Genomic DNA, 18,550 nt, shown 5'->3' with positions numbered 1-18,550 from the left:
GAGAAGTTACCTGAAATGAACAAAAAAAAAAAATAATAACTTTGAACGAATCTTTTTCTCTCCGGTTATCAATTTTTCGTATCAATTGATTATTTTTTTCTTTTCTTTTTTTTTTTTTTTTTTTCTTGTCTTTTGCGCTAATTAAATTTTTTTCATTATTTTTACTCCGTATCGCACGCGGTGTCGATAAGCAAGCGAAACTTGCTGGCTTCAGACAAGCTGCCGAATACCGGCTTTGGCCGACAGCTGTTGATGCTTATAATTGGGTCACATCGCATGATATTGCATGTATTGTACGTTAGTTATACACGATTAATATCGTAATTTGGCTTTGGAGATGGTGCTAGCCTGATTTTCTTGTCTTGACGTTATCAATGTCGCGTTATATGATCTATAAACCTCACGTATATCGTAGAATATCACGTGACGTTCGTGTATAAACGATGGGCAGTCGCACGGATTCCCGCCGGATGCTGCGCAGATCTTTGGGGACGAAATAAATGTACCTGTTGCAGGTTTGACGCAGGAAATTCGTCGCGTGCTTTTCTGTTTTATTATATTACACAACTCTGCAAAGAAATTTTTTCGTCTTCGTCCTAAAATTTGTTTTATGATTTTTCTATTCATTGTGCTCCAAAATAAAGGAAAAGTACCCATATTTCATATAAAGTTTGGCTTTTGTAGTAGTTTTGATGATGATACATTTTTTTTTTTTTTTTTTGAGTAATCGTCGATATTTTTGATAATTCTGGTATGTTTAAAAGTACCGTAAAAAAAAAAAAAAAAAAAAAAAAGGCGGAATAATTTTAAAGAAGTAGTCTCTGGATTTTTAGGGAATAACAAAGTTGAAAATTACCAAGAGCTGGTTGAAAACGTGTTAAAAAATTTTAAAACCATGGGTCGCAGAATGTCTCCAAAAGTACATATGCCGCATGTTCATTTCGATAAATTTGAACACAACATACTTAGAAGAACAAGGAGAACGTTTTCATCAAGGTATTATGAACTTCGAACAACGTTATCAGGGAGCTAATACAACGAAAATATGATGGGGGACTACATTTGGGGGTTTAGTGAGAGAAAGTACTTGTGAACATGAAAGAAAAAGTATTAGGGTTCACTTTTAAACTTTTTTCCACTATTTTGTTGTTTGACACGATAGTAAAAAGTTGATGAAAAATTACATGTAAATATATTTGTTTCTAGTTGTCAATAAATAAAAATTTTAACTACGGATTTTCTAAAATACTTTTCAACCATTCTCCTGGATACAAAAGCAAACTTTTCCAGGGAATATATATTTTTTTTTTCGTCCAACTGTCGATAAATCTATCGAAATTTCATACCTTCTTATCAAAATCGAAACTCGTCTTGACCTGTGCTATTTATGTATATACCGATAAATCCAATTGTTACAGAAAATGCGAAAAATCTCGTATTACTATATTTATGGCGTACCTTGCAAATAATTTATACCCAGAGAATTGAAACTCATTGTTAGTCGAGTTAGCAGTATTTTTGCAAATAGAAAATGGAGTAAAAGATAATTGTTACGAATGAGAATCGAGAATTTACTGTTACTTTTATCAATGTTAACCACTTATGGGCGATTTTCTCATAGATATTCAGATTGAAACACGAAAAGACCGATGAAAAGAAGGATTGAAAATAAAAACAAAACTTTTAAATGAAACAATCAGTCTCGCAGGGAGTTGGCGACTCTCGCATTCATCGGACGGTGCCAAAACGAAAAGGAAACTGGAAAACTTTCCACGTCACAACCTTATCACAGCTTATTTACAACTTCAAAATGATCTTTGTTACTTCGTGTGACTGTTAAAATACTAATAATAAGTAACAAGTCTGGGCCCGAATCATCGAATTTTGATAGTGTTTCGATTTTACATCCTCTATAGTGCATCCGCCATCTTGGATTCAGAAATTATGAAATTCCGACTTCAGATTCGTGATCAGCGACCCCAAAAATCCTCGGGCAAAAAAATATTGAGTTGAAAAATGTGTGACTGAAAGGTGACAACTGTGTCACCCCACTTCGACTTGGCTTACATATATCGTTATGTCTCCAAAACTATTGATCTAATTGTAACGAAATGTGGCTTAAAACTTGGCCAAACTCCGCAGTTATCCACAAAAAAGTACAAATCAAAATCGGTTCGGTAGTTCTGGAGTTTTAAGTTTTACGCGTGTGGAGAAGAGAAGAGAAGAGAAAATGGAATAGCCAAAATCTTACGACTAATATCTGTAAGCCGTTTAACGCTATTTGTGGCAGAAGATGGCCGAGAGCCAAAATGATTTAGATGTCGCCATTACTGCGTTTTAACTTTTTTTTTTTTTCTTGTATTTTACTTTTTGTTAATTATTGTCAGCAGTAATTTTGCGGAAATTTTCCCGCAGGCTCGTCGATGAAATTATACGAAGAAGTTTTTCCATCACGCTCGTTTTTTCGTCATCTACTTCACCCTTGCCGACAATCCGTTATATATATACAAATTTTATCGGCCATTATCAGCCTTGGAGCTTGAGTTATGACTCGAGTCTGGCAAAGCCGTAGAAATATCGCTTCTAGCTGTATTCTAACGCAGCATCGACACGCCCCTTTAGAGTTATTCAGTGCAGAGTTAGTTTTGTTGAAAAGTTCTGGCGAGCGTTTTCGTTAATGAAAAAGCATTACGTGCTTGCGAATCGTGGATATGAAAAAAAAAAAAAAAAAAAAAAAAAAAACAAGTAATAGAGAATATGTTTTTTTTTTTTTTTTTTTTTTAAACCCATGTTGTTTAAATTGTTATTCTTTTATCGTCGACGCTGGAATGTTAATTAAAAACTTTTTCTCGTAGTTTTTCGGTGTTTCCGCACAGCAATCGTAAAATTACTGATAATTTGAAAAATATCTTTGAATCTTGCATATGTATAATAAAATAACAATGTAAAATAATATGAAAATATACTGGAATTTTACTTGCATTCTGAGCTAATCACCCACGTATTACGCAATCGGTCGAAATAATATGTCCAGTTTCGAATCGAATTTGTAGATAACCTCACAGACCGCAGACACTTAATTCTTATCGTTATATTTTACAGTTTAACCAAAATTATCAATTTATGCACATAATGTATATGCTTTTCAGCGAATGTCTGTGGTCGGTCTCGATTGCAGTGCAGCGATAGTTTCAACATTTTTTTTCAACGTACGACAGACATATTCAGAACTGAACGTTTGATTTTTCAAATTCATTTTATTGGTGAATATAAATGTATAGTCGAAGAGAAATGTCTTTCATGACAACATTATTGACCAGCATGAACTTAATACTTTGTCTTCGTCAATGAATTTTATTATTGAATTCATTTTTTGTAACTTAAAATTTGTCGCTAAATGTAGAGTGTTAATTCTCAGAGAATTGAGTGTTTATCTTGTCTTTTCGTTTTATAATTTTCCTAGTTTCTTCGTAAGATTCTCTGTGTTAAAAATGATCACGCCTTGTTAATTACGCGCTATTGATATTGAAACAACAGGAATAGCAGAGTATACCGGATACCTTGATAAGAAAGTACGTTAATTTCGAATAAGTAGAAAGAAAATTCTCAAAAACTCTGTGTTGACCAATAATAATTATACGAGCCATTTTTAACGAAGGAATCAATTTTTCTTCTATTCAATCGATCGATTTTAGAACATTGTAAAAAATTGTTAAAAAAACTTGAAAAAAAAAAAAAACAGTCAACCTTAGTTTGGAATTGAATTTTTTTTACAATGCTACATTTAAGCCTCAAGATCCAATTTCGTTTTTTTTTATCAATGTCTATATTTAAAATGCATGTACCCGTTTGCACGGTAAAATTATTAAAAACAATCGTTGCCTATTGGTGGAGGATATGAGATTCGATCTAAAAAAAAAAATTTACCAACACGTTTTTTTTTCAGGCAATATCTCATCTTTTGGAATTAATATTTTAATAGATAAATTTTGATTCCATACATCGAATAATAACCAAAATTTTCATTCGTTGCGTATAAAATTTGCCCTTTTTTTTTGTTTTCTCTTTTCTTACTCCACGTTGATAAATAAGTACGTAAGTTTTTGCTTGACAGGTATGCAACTGTCGCATGGAAAAAATCACGAACTTGTCTAAATTAGAGGCTCGTTCTCTTCTTTTAAGCAATAAATCGCAGCAACACGAAATTAAATGCTTCTTATTTCAGAAGCTTTAGTGTCCCGAATAACATGTGTGCAACCGTGTGTGTGTATATATATATATATATATATATATATATATATATATATATATATACACACACACACACACACATACGGACACCATACGGTCGTTAGAATTATTTTAAATTTCATTGCACGAGTTCGACGATGCTGGAAGAAAAAGACTGTGAGTCAGATCACGACGTCTGTCTCTCTCTCTCTCTCTCTCTCTCTCTCTCTCTCTCTCTCTCTCTCTCTCTCTCTCTCTCTCTCTCTCTCTCTCTCTCTCTCTCTCTCTCTCTCTCTCTCTCTCTCTCTCTCTCTCTCTCTCTCTCTGTCTTTCGTATCTAGTTTCGTGATCAAAATAATTCATTCAACAATTCGAATCACGCTTCCGGCCCGAAGAATTTATACGTACGGTCGTCGTATTACACATTATATCCATCTATACCTCGAGTGTCTCGCCCAGGCTCTGTAACTTGGATTTTTCTAAGAAATTGTCATTCGAATTCGAATTCCGTTAGAGTATACAACGGATCACATGTATCGTCGGAGTCGAAGAGCGAACCATTTCCCATACCCAACGTATGGCACTAGGGAAATGGAAGTTTCTTTGTCGTTTTTTATTTTATTAAGGTGGTTTTAACACAATTTTTAACATCTATTCTTGATTCGTTCAAAAATGATGACTGATTTTTTTGATGGTAGAAAAAATAAATAACTAGATATAAATGTCTTTTTGTTTGAGAAATATCGCAATGAATTATTTTACGTCCTTCAAAAGTATAAAGAATATTGGACAAACGGATAGTTTTTTAAAAATAATCTATGTTGGTTTTAACTGATTCAAAAACGGTCCGGTTTATGTTCAGGGCGTATTTTCAATAAAATGAACTGTATTTCACTCGGTGTAAATAATTATTGAAAATCGTGGATTTTTTCCTCTTTGCCAAGTTTTATGTTTCATAGTGCTAATCTCAAATAAACATCCAGGCCAAAAAAGAGAATCAACTTTCGAAAACATGAGTTTAAAAATTTTTAACAAACATAATAAACTATTTACATTATTATCGGAAAGCCAAAGTTGCAGATTGTAAAATAAATGATGCCACTTTTTGGCAGAACTTTCGGCTGTTTGACTTTCTCCATGCGTTTGATAGATTTGACTTATCGGGTTGAGCACTTCATAAGTCACTCGGTTAGGTGATTGTTCGATGTCTGAACACCATATAGACAGAAACAGCCGTTTGCAAGATGGATCCTCCTATTATCATCTAGTCAAAATATGAAAAGAAGCAGGTGAAAAGATCAGGAAATAGGAGGAAAATTTAATTTATAAGACTGAAAAATGTAGGAAATGAAAATTAAAAAAATTAAAAATAAAAAACAACAGAAAAGTCAGAATTATAGAATGCCAAAATGTGGAATCTTTAGAAATAGCTTCGATAATATAGAATCGTATAGAGATTCTAGATTTTCGTGTTCCAAGTTTCGTTTTACCGTATATCGAGTTTCTACACAGGGAACTTCAAAATTTGTATAATACTACAAATTAGAGTTTCGCGTCTTTGAAAAATCGACATTTTTCTCCTTCTATCATTCGGCCATTCTCTTTATTTTTCACCTCCACCTCCAATAAATTCAACGATATCTAAATTGTGGTTTGCAAAGGAAAGACGTTACAAATGTAATTTTTCGTTATTGTGGTCTCAAGAAATTTTGCTCCTTCGAGATCTTAATTTTTGATTACAACATATATCTTCCTTATCGTTAGTCAAAGTAAAACCGACTTGAAAATATATTTTCGAAATAAAAATGTGTCATTCTAATCGGTGGAACTTTCGAAAATCAATATTTCGATACATCGGCTATTGCAAATTTCTAAATATTGATCCTTCGAAGTTTTGACCACCACTCCACCAACTCATCCCCACTGTTATCGCATTTCTAACCTTGGGAGTACCGGTCGATGTAGGATATCTTGGTGCGTACCGTACGAGCGATTGCCTGTGAGCAAGCTATCTTCAAAGGACTTCCGGTTTCTTCCAGTTTCCAGGAAACACTGCGCCACCTTATTTTTCCGCTCCAAACCGCGATAAGTCTATTTAAACGCTGCTGGCGTTCAATTAACCGCCAACGACGAAACTTACTATCGCAAGGAAGTTCTTTCGAAATTTTTATTACACGCTTGCGGTTGCGGACCAATGTTTGACTTTAACGCTACACACTTATGGCGGGGATCTCTTTAAGTTTAACGAAAGTAAGTCTGAGCAAATTCGAACGACACACGTTCAGATATTGACAACACCGGTCGACACGAATTTTGAGTACGGGTTCTCGATGTTAAATTTTCATCTTGTCCGCCGTAACTAATGAAAGAAGAAAATAGTTTCATTGGGTAAAGTTTGCTTTTGTAGAAAACGGAACGATATTTTGGATTTTAATAAAAATAACCTATTTTTTTACAAATATTCATTGTACACGACAATTGAACAAAATTTTGTCTTGCGTTTGAATCACTTGTATACAAAATTTTTTGTGTTTTATTCGAAAGTGATCTAAATGCGAAACTGAAGTTCGTCTAATTGTTATTTACAATAAATGTTTGAGAATATAGGTAATTTTTTTTTTTTTTTTCTTTGTTAAATACGAAATATTGTTCTGGTTTTTAAAAAAAGTCAATTTTATCCAATCGAACTATTTTTTCTTTTATCAGCTATGTGGAAGAAATCAAAAATTGAGATCTAGAACCTAGACTCAAAATTCGTGTTGACTGGTGTTATTTATCAACGTAAAAAAGACAAAAGCAAACTTTAGAGGTAATGAATGGAGATTTTAATTATTATTCGATGTATAGAATCAAAATATATCTATTTAAATATAAAATAAAAAAACAAAAAATTTAAAACCTTTTTTCTGTCTACCTGCGTAATTTGACATTTTTTTTACATCAGGATCAAAATGACCCCAAATATATCTTCACCGTATAATTGATACTAAAAACATTTGAAATCGTCTGATTTGATCCACCATAAATAATGAAATATCGTAAAAATCGTTAATTCATTATTCTTCCAAGAATTCAACTTCACTCACTCAAATGAATACTTATTTTTCATCGCGCAGTATCTCCATATTTTTTTTTCCCGAACATCTGTGTCTTGATGGTTACTCGGTCAATTTTCAGCTAAGAATGAGTAGATTGATTCATTTTTCGGTATTCGGTATTGTTGTTTTATGATTTTTTTTTTTTCATATTAAAAATTTTCAACAACATGAAACCGTGACTCAAAATTGATACATCGATTACATCGAAAAGCATATAATTAATGTTTCTAATTTGATTGCAGAAATTTCTAAAAATTCTCAGCCTGAAAACATTCGTTCCAAAAATACCGTATAAAACAATACAAATTTATCGGAATTTTAAGCACGAAAGAAATGATTAAAAAAAAAGTTATAAAAAGCGTTGAATCTTCACGAAAGAAAATTGTCATCCAGCGATTTCCGGTCGTTGGGTTTTACTGTAATAACCATTCGTTGTGCGATGGGACGTGAAAATTGAGTAGGGAAATTCCTCTTTCCCGATTACTTCGCAAGACTTATCAAAATGTCTGGTGATATTCCTACACGAAACAGAAACCGGCGTCGTCTACGGTTACCGACGAACACGCATCTTTTCTATTTCGGTTCAGAGGCATCGGACCGCCCAACAATTTCCCATCGCGGGTAATACGCGGAAGACTTTGGCTCTCACGCATTTTCTTCGTTTATATTCCTTTTCTTCTCTTTCCAGGCCTTTCGCTCTTCTCTATGTATTATTTTCGGATTTTTTTTTCTTCCCCTCCCCCCCCCCCCCCCCCTTCCCCCTCTTTTTGTATATTTTACTTTTTGTAAAAATGGCAAAATAAAAATAAGTCTTGTATGTTATGTATGTATACATATATAGGTGGGCAGATACGTTACTTTTCGACGAAAGTGTGCGCACTTGGATCAGCGATTTTGATGCTAATTGTTTCCTTAGAAAGTACGGCAGAAAAGGAGACGATCATGAAAATTTCAGCCCGATACGATCAAATTTGGCCGCTGGAGAAATTTACAAAAATTTTAAAAAAGTCGATCATCTTTAGTCATTTTAACATTTTTTTTATCTTAGCTTCTAATCAACTTGGAGACTCGTTCGAAACGAAACGTGTCGACCTTCTATTTTTCAGGAAAAAAATAGATTTTCAGTTCATACTCCGGTTTGGAGGCGAGCTTCCAACTGCGTCACTGTTTTAACGAAATTTTACCTGTTTTTTAATCTGTAATCTACAGTTTTCAATCTAGAGGATTGACTAACTGCTGATGATTTTCATTGAGGTCTATTCTATCGATATCCGGCCTACATTTCATTAATTGCTTCTATTTCTTTAATATACAGCCACAAAAAGCCAATCGATTTTTAGAAAAATCGCTATTTTCAGATAGCTGTAACTTTTTTCTTGGAACTTCGATTTGCTAAAAATTTTCAGGAAAGTTCGTCTATTATATCACCAATAAGCTCTGAAAATTTCAACTTTGGTATCGAGCCAGGATAAAAGCTATGAATTTTTAAAGTACTCGAAAATTGCATCGAAACCGACAAGCATTTTATTCGAGTGTCATTTGTGTTTATTGTATAATAATAGACAATGACGAAAGAAGTTTAATTTTCGTTTTATAAGATCCTGGATAACAAGTAAAATATGACGTAGTCGTTTTCACGACGACCTTGATTCAAATTTTCAACGTACTTTCGGCGTCCGTTGGTTTGTTTGCTTCTTTTTTAAGTTTTAATATCCGTAATTGGAGCAACAATCGTCAGAGCGGTTACTCGCCATTCTGATTCGTGATCTTATAACTTCCGTCAATTCAGGAAACTGGCTATGATACGCTTGCTAACGCAACATCCGACAATCCAGATAACTGGTTTCCTGTTTCAAAAAATAAACTTGTTGTAATTTTTTTTTTTTCCTTTTATCATACTTACTACAATTTCAAGATTGCTCGAGTATTCTTAATTTCTTAATTTACGAAATTTTTGCTGGTATCAGGTAGTAAATTTTCCTCGGCAATTTTTTTTCTCGTATTCTGAAGTCAGAATGTTTCGTAAGTAAAAAAAACAAATTAAAAATGAAATAAACAAAAATAATGCGTAGATGTATCAAATCTGTATTATAACGAAGGTTCCAATCAAATGTTCTTCCGATCAATCGCTATTTTTCAACAATGGTTTCCTTTTTTATATTTAGAACGAGTAATTTGTATCTTTCATTACTTGATTATCGTTAATCCGTACTTTGAATTAGTTTTTTTCTTATAATAATTAATCGATCCATCGTTCGATCCCATAACCGATTGATCGTACAGCCAGGGTGGGGATGAAGTTTCGAATTTGAAAAGTTCGCAAAGCGTCTAATTCCGAATCAGGTATTCGGTGGCGAAACTTGAATTGAATATATCGAACTTTTGCAAAACAACAAAGTTTCGATAGGGTAAAATTCAGAAAATTAAAATATACTCACACGGCGTAGTTTAATCAACAAGTGGGTGTGAAAAATCAGAATAACCACGATTCCGAACTTAAAAATATGGAAAATCCAACACGAAGAAAGATGAAAGTGGTGAAATTTCGATGTTTCAGATTTTGAAATTTTTGCCATTTTGTCCATTCGGAACTTTAAATTTTCGAAACTTCGATGTTTCGTTATAAAGAAATTCGAAATTTCAACCCCGCCCCGTCTACAGCCCTGCAAACCCGAGTCAATCACGACTAGACACGACAATTAATGCCTGGTTAAAATTTCGATTTTGCAGATCGCTGCAGGTCTTCGATCAGTTTGGTACGAAACATTCCGAAATTTTAAGGGAGCAGCAACTTGCCGGGGGTTCCGGCCTCGGAGGTCCGCTTCGCTATCACAACTCCGTCATACTGTGGTTGCAATGCGACCAGGTGAGTCATTCGGCGTCATCCGCTTCTCAAATCAACGATGGGGGTAAAAAAAATTCAACCCACTTCAAACTTAAGTATAATCGAACGGCGGAAGTTTAAAGAAACTGAAAAGGAAAGCGTAGTAAACTCATTTTCGGAGACTCAAAAATAGACGAGGCATCAGAGACCGACTCTAATTGCGTCAAGGCACAGGTGCCTGACCCGACGTTTTGGTTTTGTTTACTAAAATAAAAAAATCTTTCGCCGTGGCCAACCCTCTCACTAGGAGGAATAACCCGCAGGAGAAAACTAGGTCAGGTTCGGAGGCACACGCTGGCTAATAATAAGTCACCATCGCGGAACGAGGTGTCACTGAACTTCCGTATTATTTCAAGCACCGACGCGCGTTCGTTTCAACCGTGATTTAAATTTACCGCCGAAATGGGGGGGGGACTTGAGAGAAACCGAACGATGAGAAATCAAAATGGTATGCGTGACGTGTAAGTTCAGCTATCGTTATACCTTTTTCGACATTTGATTTTGAATAATCGTGTATACCGAGAAGTACTTTTTCTTTTTCTTTTTTTTACAATATTTTTCGAGCCAAGTCTGTTTCTGATTTAACTTTGCAAAAGAGATTCAAACTTTGACGGTAAAATATTATCGTATTCGGTCACAACGGGACGGTTTTAAATTTTTACATTATCAAACTTTCCATGTTGAACATTTTGTTTTTTTTTCTTTTTAATATGCAAGTTTTACAAGTTGAGAAAAATATACGATTCCCCGCACTCGTGAAATCCATTTAATTAACACGAAGATGCGACGACTTATTTAACTTCATTCTGTTGTAAATGTTCCGAGTTAGTGTGACGTCACATTTATTCGTAATACCGAACAGAAATGAAGCCTTTCATCCTTCTAATCACACGAAAAGTCAACAGATAATTAGCTGTATCGGCACGCATGCTCTGTGTACATTGAAAGTGATTTTTTTTGTTGAAAACTTGTCAATCACAAGCGCGTTTGAAAATGTGACCCTGATTCAACTATGCTTTGTGACAAGAGTCAAATTTGGCTGGTTCGGTGGTATCTGGGACGCGACAAAGAGAATCAAATCTTTTCACGAAAAGCTTCCGCATACAAATTTAACGAAGTCGAATCAACGATCTCTGATCAATCGCTTCCGAGATTATTAGACGTTTTCACGCGACGAAATTTTTTTTATTCAGCGAAGGCTGCTTTCTAAACAATTATCGAACAACCAAAGAGACGGAAAGGTACGGGAAGATTTTTGAAAAGAACAATATTGTCCTGCCTCTGTTGAATTGAAAATACAATTACCATCTAAAAATTGAATCATTTTACCCGTGCTTTGTGAATACCGTCTTTAGAAATATGTGGAAGTTTTTGTTTAGTAGTGAATTTGAGTAGATGCCCTGAATAAAAAATACGCATTCCTTGTCACTTTTACGGTCTCGTCTATAGAATCAAGTAGTAATGCCAGAACCAAGATTATCTCACCGTTTTACGTCTTTCCCGTCGTAAAAATCACCTATAAATTTATTCCTTGCAACCGACGTCCAGAAAAATTGGTCGACTCTTGGTTGTTTGATGAATTCCATATAAACCAATCGCGAGTTACAGCATTTTGATAAAACACGAGTTATTTCGTGTAACGTTATTTCGTAGCGTGCGATGGTCGGTAACGCAGAGCGCGATAATCCCGCGGTCGGTTTTATCCAGAACTCGACAATTGATTAAAACAACGATTCGCATTTCATTCGAGACGATTGAGAATAATAATCGCAAATGAACGGTGTTTTTTTTTTTTTTTCTCTTCGTCTCTCTCTTTTTTTCTCTTATTTTCCAATCGCTGAAAAACCGTTCGACTTTCGAATCTCGTTTCATACGTAACGATATCGGAGGTCTAAATAATACGTGTCACATAAGAATAATGTCTATCTAGGTGTAAATATCTTTGAGCGGGAATCTCGGGTGCGCAAAATCTGCAACACGGCACTTTCTCCTCATACGCGATATCGTCCGACTCCCTCGTAACGGTTAACCCTTCAAAAATCGAACAAGGTTTCCATTTGCGTCTATAATGCCGCAACGCTCGGCTCGGATAGATTGGCTCTGTTATAATTATAAGCCGACGTGAAATCTGACCGGGGAACGGATAGAGACGAGGAGAGTGTAGCCGACTTACTTGTTGGACTGTCAGACGAATCAACGGACAGACGACGGGTTCGCCTCTCACTCTGCATTACCAACCGATAAACGCAGCCGCGGCCTGACCCACCTGCGGACAAATGCGAAAATTCCAATCTGTTAAATTACCATGCATATAACACAACGTATCTCGTGCAAGTATCCGCGCTCCCGTGCCTCGTGTGTATAATGCGGTAGTTTCACCGACCGGTTTTGGCGGCTGCAACAAGCCGCTGCAGACGGTGTATTTTTTTATCCTCGTATCGCAGACTTTTATCATACCTGCGTCGATGTTTGATAATTTGTTAATTATTGAACGGAATTTTTAATGGATTCGGGTGAAAATTTGGGAAGATTGGAAAATGGGAGGGTTGGAATATTTCATTTTCGAATACGCGAGAAAGGTCAAAGTATGGAATACCAAAATATTATTTGAGACCTGGCAAGCCAATCTTAGTTTGTTTCTGGAAAATTATGGGAAAATGGGTATCGTGACAATAGCCGGTTTTGATATTGTTCGAATTGCTGAAGAATGTGGTTATTATTATTGAAACATATGCATGCATCTTTAGAAAAACTCGATATTTTGTAACCCTAGAGGATCATCTGAAATTTAGGAAATTGTTGATAAAGCACGAATAAACTCAGATTTTTTAAATTCAATTTTTTTAATTATTCCAAAAGTGTGAAATAGTAATTTTTGTTTCAACGTTTCGATACGGTTACGTTATTAACTTTACCCTTTTAACATTTAACCTGTATAGTTGAATATTTTTTCACTCATAGTACTTTAAATACAGTATATGTCTGACGATTTAGAATTAAGAAGAACAGTAAAACTTAGAGATCTCTTCTCTTTACAGTTACAGAATTTATGTTTAATTTGTACTTAGAATTATGTTTTTCATTTACGGTAATAAATGAACATAATTGAGGATTGTACAGTAAGTGCGCATAAAAATTTCTCTGTTTATGTGATTCGACTCTTCCTTACATCGATGTTCTGCATTTTGAAATTCTAAAACACAGAATTTTTTCTCTTTAAAAATTTGATATCGTGAATATTCTATCGTCCAATCATTCTAGATTCTTATTCCTGCTGAGATTTATTCACTTGAATCAGAATTTTTATCCTATTTTTTTTTTTTTCATAATTGACAATCTATTTTTTAGTCGCCTCGAAGTTAAAGTTCTGGAAGTATTATTTACAGTCGAACTCTTGTCATTTTTTTCACCTTTTAAACGTTTTAAAATATAATTTATGAAAACATTCTTTGCTTACAAATATCATCAAAAAGAAGCATTGAGTAAATTTTACACTTCGTGTCTTGAAGTAGGTTTTTTAACAGTAGTTTTCTTACGTAGTTCTTACGATTCGTTTGAAGAAGAGATGAAAATCTGAAACGCTTCGATCGATGAAGATCTCTGCAATATACAATGAATTTTGATCATCTTTCCTTTCATGGATCAAAAAAAAAAAAAACAGACCAACAAGCAACTGTTTATGAATCCACTTATAAAGCCCGTTTCAATTGCGTCCAAATTTTAAGTATTCTAACAGCAGTCAAAAGCAAAAACGTCGAAGCGTTGCTAGAAGTAAAGATGACCTTAGAATACTTTTATCGACTGTATTCAAGAAGTTTGGCAAAAATTCAAATTGCTTTTTTATTTATATTTCTTGCTAAAATGAAAAAAAAAAGAGAGAGATTAAGAAAGACAGAAAAAGTTCGTTGCATGTCGCGTCGCTGCTTTCATTTGTCTTTCAAACTGTCAGAATTCAAGACCCTGTCAAAACTGGCGATGAAAAGATAAAATGGGGGGGGAGACGAAGAAAAGTGAAAAAAAAAAAAAAAAAAACGAAGGCGAAAGTGTCGATGATTCATACACAGCTGCAGAATTTCACTAAAAATTAGCAAACTTTATTTCGAATCTCTTTTTACACACAGACATGCAAGTTACTTATATTACAAGATATCGTTTTTACAAAATCAGTAGTTCAATCTCTAGAGAAAATATGTTCGATGTAATCAAAGTTCGGTTTAACCTCCCAAAATCCAAAAAAAAATTAGCCTCTTTCGTACGAAATGTCATAATATAACTTTCAACAATATTATTATCCAATTTCACCGACTGTAATTGCGGAATCATCAAAAGCAGATGTTCCAGACATTCCATTTGCAAATAAAAATGACAAACGGTTAAATTACAACCGTCGAATACGAAAGATTCAGTAATATTATCTTACTGTTAAATTATTGCAAGATCACACATTTCCTGATCCCGGTTAAGTGTGCCTTCAAGTATCGAACTATGTTGAGAATTTCGAGGCTCGCTCGTATACATCACGTTTCTATATACGAGCGCAAGAGGAGGAAATTTGTGATAGCAATACGGGAGCGCGCGTGCAATGCAGCAGGCGAAAGTCTGGCGAAGGAATAAATGCGACTTGCCTACGTCGGTTATACGCGAATAATTCTTGCAGCTCAGCCCGCCTCGCGCCGCGTTGCATTGCACCTCGTTGTGGTTAAGCCGGAAAGTCATAAACGTGGCTCACGATATCACGAGAGCAGTGCCCCTCGGGCTAAGTTACTCGGCTGCCTTATCAAAGTTGTAAGTTTGTTTTCCCGGTATGCCTATGCCGCACATTGCGGATTTACATGCAAGCTAAGCGAGACGTATTCGCACAGTGTCGTTCGTCGAACATTCTTGCATGGAAGAGCTTTTCTTGTTGACTTTTTTTTTTTTTTTACAGACTTTTATTTATTACACTCCTTTTTTCGTAACAACTTTTTTTTTTTTTTTTTTTTTTTTGGCACTACATGGTCTCTTAAATATTTCTAAGTCTAAAAAAAATGTAAGGAAATAAGTATCTTCTGACAATCTATCGCGAAAATTTGGATGACAATTTTTACGCAATCCTGATTCATACCGTAACGTTTTAAAGAATTTTTTTTCAAGTTTTTCTTTTTGATGTTCTTGTTTGTTTTGCCATATTGGAACCGCGATTTTGAATTTTTGAAATTTCGAATTTCGAGTTCGGATTCGTTACAAGTGATCCCAAAAGTTCTATAACTTTTATCAAAATCACGTAACTTTTTCAATTTATGTCCGCCGCATTGAATACACGGTTTTGAACTTTCGTATCTCGAGTTCAGATTCGTACAGTGATCCCGAAAATTATGTAATATGAAATTTCATCAAAATAAAATATCCGTTTGAATTTACGTCCGCTATATTAGACCCGCTATTATGAATTTTTGAATTTCGAGCTCAGACTCACAATCAGCGGAGTGTGAATCACACGTAAGAAAAAATGTACGTATGAAAGGGTTAAACTGGTTTTTACTTCCATTTACAAATTTATTCTCATGCGGATGAAACACCCGGTAAGTTTTTTTTTACTTTTGACATTGCTAGTATGAAAGCATATCAATTTTCGCCTATGATTTTTCGTAGCTTGCTATCACCCGCAAACAACTGGATAGCGAAATAAGTAAACAAATTGCACTTGCCGCGCAGTATGTTTTGGGAATGAAAATTTTTTTAGCTTTACTGTGTGAAAAATCGAGTTTAAGAGCTTTTTTTTTTAGGAATACCTGGAAAAGATAGTAAATTGTCAACTTGGTTTGAAACAAAATGATTGTATCATTGTCTGCTGGAAATGAAATTCTGTTTAGTCATCCATGTTCGTGAATCCATTTCATTCTCATATACATATGTACTAAAATATCATATTACGTCATCTTATTCTCATGCAGTAAGATTATTTTTCTTTTTTTTTTCTCGTACAGCAATATCAACGACGAATCAATGATTTTCACTATACGTTAATTCTTTTGTATCTTAAGAGAATGGTATAGTCACACCTTATCGACCGAGTAAAGTTTCACTTATTTTGAGGCAACTTTTGTTGGATATTTATACTCATCGTTGCGTATAGAATAGTGCTATTTTCAGCTTTTTTGCTTTAGTGACGCTTTGTAAATCTGGGTAATAGTTAGAACATGTGAAATTTTACGCGATCGGTAAAGACTGATTACAGCATTCTCTTAAGGATGTATTGATGTATGTGGCAGATTGTAAAAGTGTCGAAGCAGAAACGTGTAAAGAAAAGGTCTAGAAGCGTCACTAAAGGTTACATCAAACTAAAAAAAAAATCCTAGTTACGCAAAAAAAAAAAAAAAAAGTAAACGCATTGAATTTTAATTAATGTGTTGATAACATTGCAATTTTCTTCGCTGAAAAATCCATTTAGTTTGCTTGATTTTGATGAATGATAACTGATTCTATTTGTGAATATATGAATAAATCGAGGAATAAATTGAATATGATGAATGAATTCTCCATAAATCAATACGAAATCAAGAGAAAATCTGTTTCGAACGATTTATAAGAAATTCAATTACGATTAAAATTACCTATATTTTTCGTTAAAATCGGACGAACTAAGTACAGGAATTTTTCGGCGAAAAATTAGTAGAATAACGCGATTACGGTAGTGATGTTGTTACTAATAAGAATTTAACACTAGAAATTTTCCGTTTCAAACTTTTTCTGCGTTGCAAGAACTTTTTTTTCATTCGTCATCAGATTTAACTTGATTCGTTTCAACTGAACTTTTCAAACTTTTATTATTTCATGTTTTCGTTTTGGCATATTTTTGTTCTGACTGTACCTCCCATTATGCACCCTTAAGGGGGCAGGCTAATAAAGCTCCAAATTTTTGTCATCGGCGTGAAAGTTCAACTATTCAAAAAGTTTCACTACACAAATATTCTTCTGCCTCTTTGGATTAACCTTATTCGGTAAGTTCCCGAATGTAAAGTTTAAACGGGGTTAAAATTATGTTATCTTGGGAGAGCTGCGTATGAACTTTTTCTGAAGGAAATGTGAAATGATTCAACAGCTATTCTGGTAGAATAGAAAACAGAAGTTCGCACTCACTGTGAAATCCGATGATTTATCGTTAGATTGTGTCATTTATTGGCAAAAAAATAAAAATAAAAATAAATAAACATATTGAAATTTAATATCAATACTATTTCTTAAATTAAATTTTTATACATCATGAAATATCTTGCAAAGTAATGGTATTCAGCAAATTGGAATTTGGATATCGAACATCGTTTTCTATGCTACGACAACTACTATCAAAATATTTTTAATTCTAATCGCAAGAATTGCGTGTATTCGAGGGATTTTTAAAAAAGCCCAGTCTTTGATAAGGATTAATTCAGTAACGTTACCGTAAAGATGCGTGTTAAGTAAAAATCGCTAATTATCTTCCTGACTTCGAAATTTAGTAAATCATTCCGACAAGCAAACTCCTAGAAAGTCATCCCAAAATTGTCCAATCATAAATTTTTCTTCCCATCTATCGTTACGTCAACGTTACTAACTTCAGCCTCAAAGTGTTCGACGTTATCGCAACGAATGCTCGGAAAGTTACCGAGTAAATTTAAAAACCTACATTTCCATCATTAAACTTTGTTAATTACATGTTACATATTATGCCAGTCAAAAAAGCTTGGAGTTTTACTCGTACATGCCATTTATTACCGACACAATTCTCCACGGCACGCAGGCTTTCTCTTCCACCCTTCCTTCGGTCCCAGAGCAGCATGGCACCGTGGCGAACAATCTCTCAATACCTATTCCGTTCTATTCTATTCTATTCTATTCTATTCTATTCTATTCTACACTATTCTATTCTATTTTCTCCGCCGATCCTCGGTCTCTCTCGTCTCGAAGTAGGCAGAATCGCGGAGGGCGAAGCAAAGGCTCCCATCCAGTTACCCGCATCCACCCACGCGCGTGGGCAGCTGCCGTTTAGCCGGCGTCTCCCTTTCTCGACCCATTTACGGGATCGTCGAAGCACGCAAGCGCCGACGCTGCATGCGATTCGTACGCTAGCGCAGCGACCCGCTGCACTCGCCGTGCGACGTATCCGAGCGCGCATGCGCGCATGTGTAACGCAAAGTTCGCTCGCACTCACGCTCGGCAGTTCTAAGATTTTTATGAATGACGGGAGAGCTGTGCGCTCTGCTCCTTTCTTCTCGCTCCGACTTTATCGCTGCCTCGTTTCTTCTCCACCTCCCCCCCTTCTCTCTTTTTACTGCCTTCTTACTCAACCTGCGATGCGGATCACGTGTGCAGCCACCAC

The 18,550-nt window shown here is 34.9% G+C and overlaps 1 protein-coding gene across 3 annotated transcripts in view; it reads left to right on the top strand.

The window, feature by feature from the left end:
- LOC124211713 (tRNA dimethylallyltransferase) overlaps positions 1-18,550 on the top strand; it is a 115,968-nt gene that overhangs the window by 57,750 nt on the left and 39,668 nt on the right. For all 3 annotated transcript variants that reach the window (XM_046611060.1, XM_046611058.1, XM_069133332.1), the window contains exon 4: positions 10,059-10,194. In XM_046611060.1, the coding sequence (XP_046467016.1) occupies positions 10,059-10,194 (136 nt within the window). The remainder of the gene's footprint in view (positions 1-10,058; positions 10,195-18,550) is intronic.

This window comes from Neodiprion pinetum, chromosome 2 (genome assembly GCF_021155775.2).
Source record: "Neodiprion pinetum isolate iyNeoPine1 chromosome 2, iyNeoPine1.2, whole genome shotgun sequence".
Lineage (NCBI taxonomy): Eukaryota > Metazoa > Arthropoda > Insecta > Hymenoptera > Diprionidae > Neodiprion > Neodiprion pinetum.
This window is presented reverse-complemented; position numbering and strand designations above follow the sequence as displayed.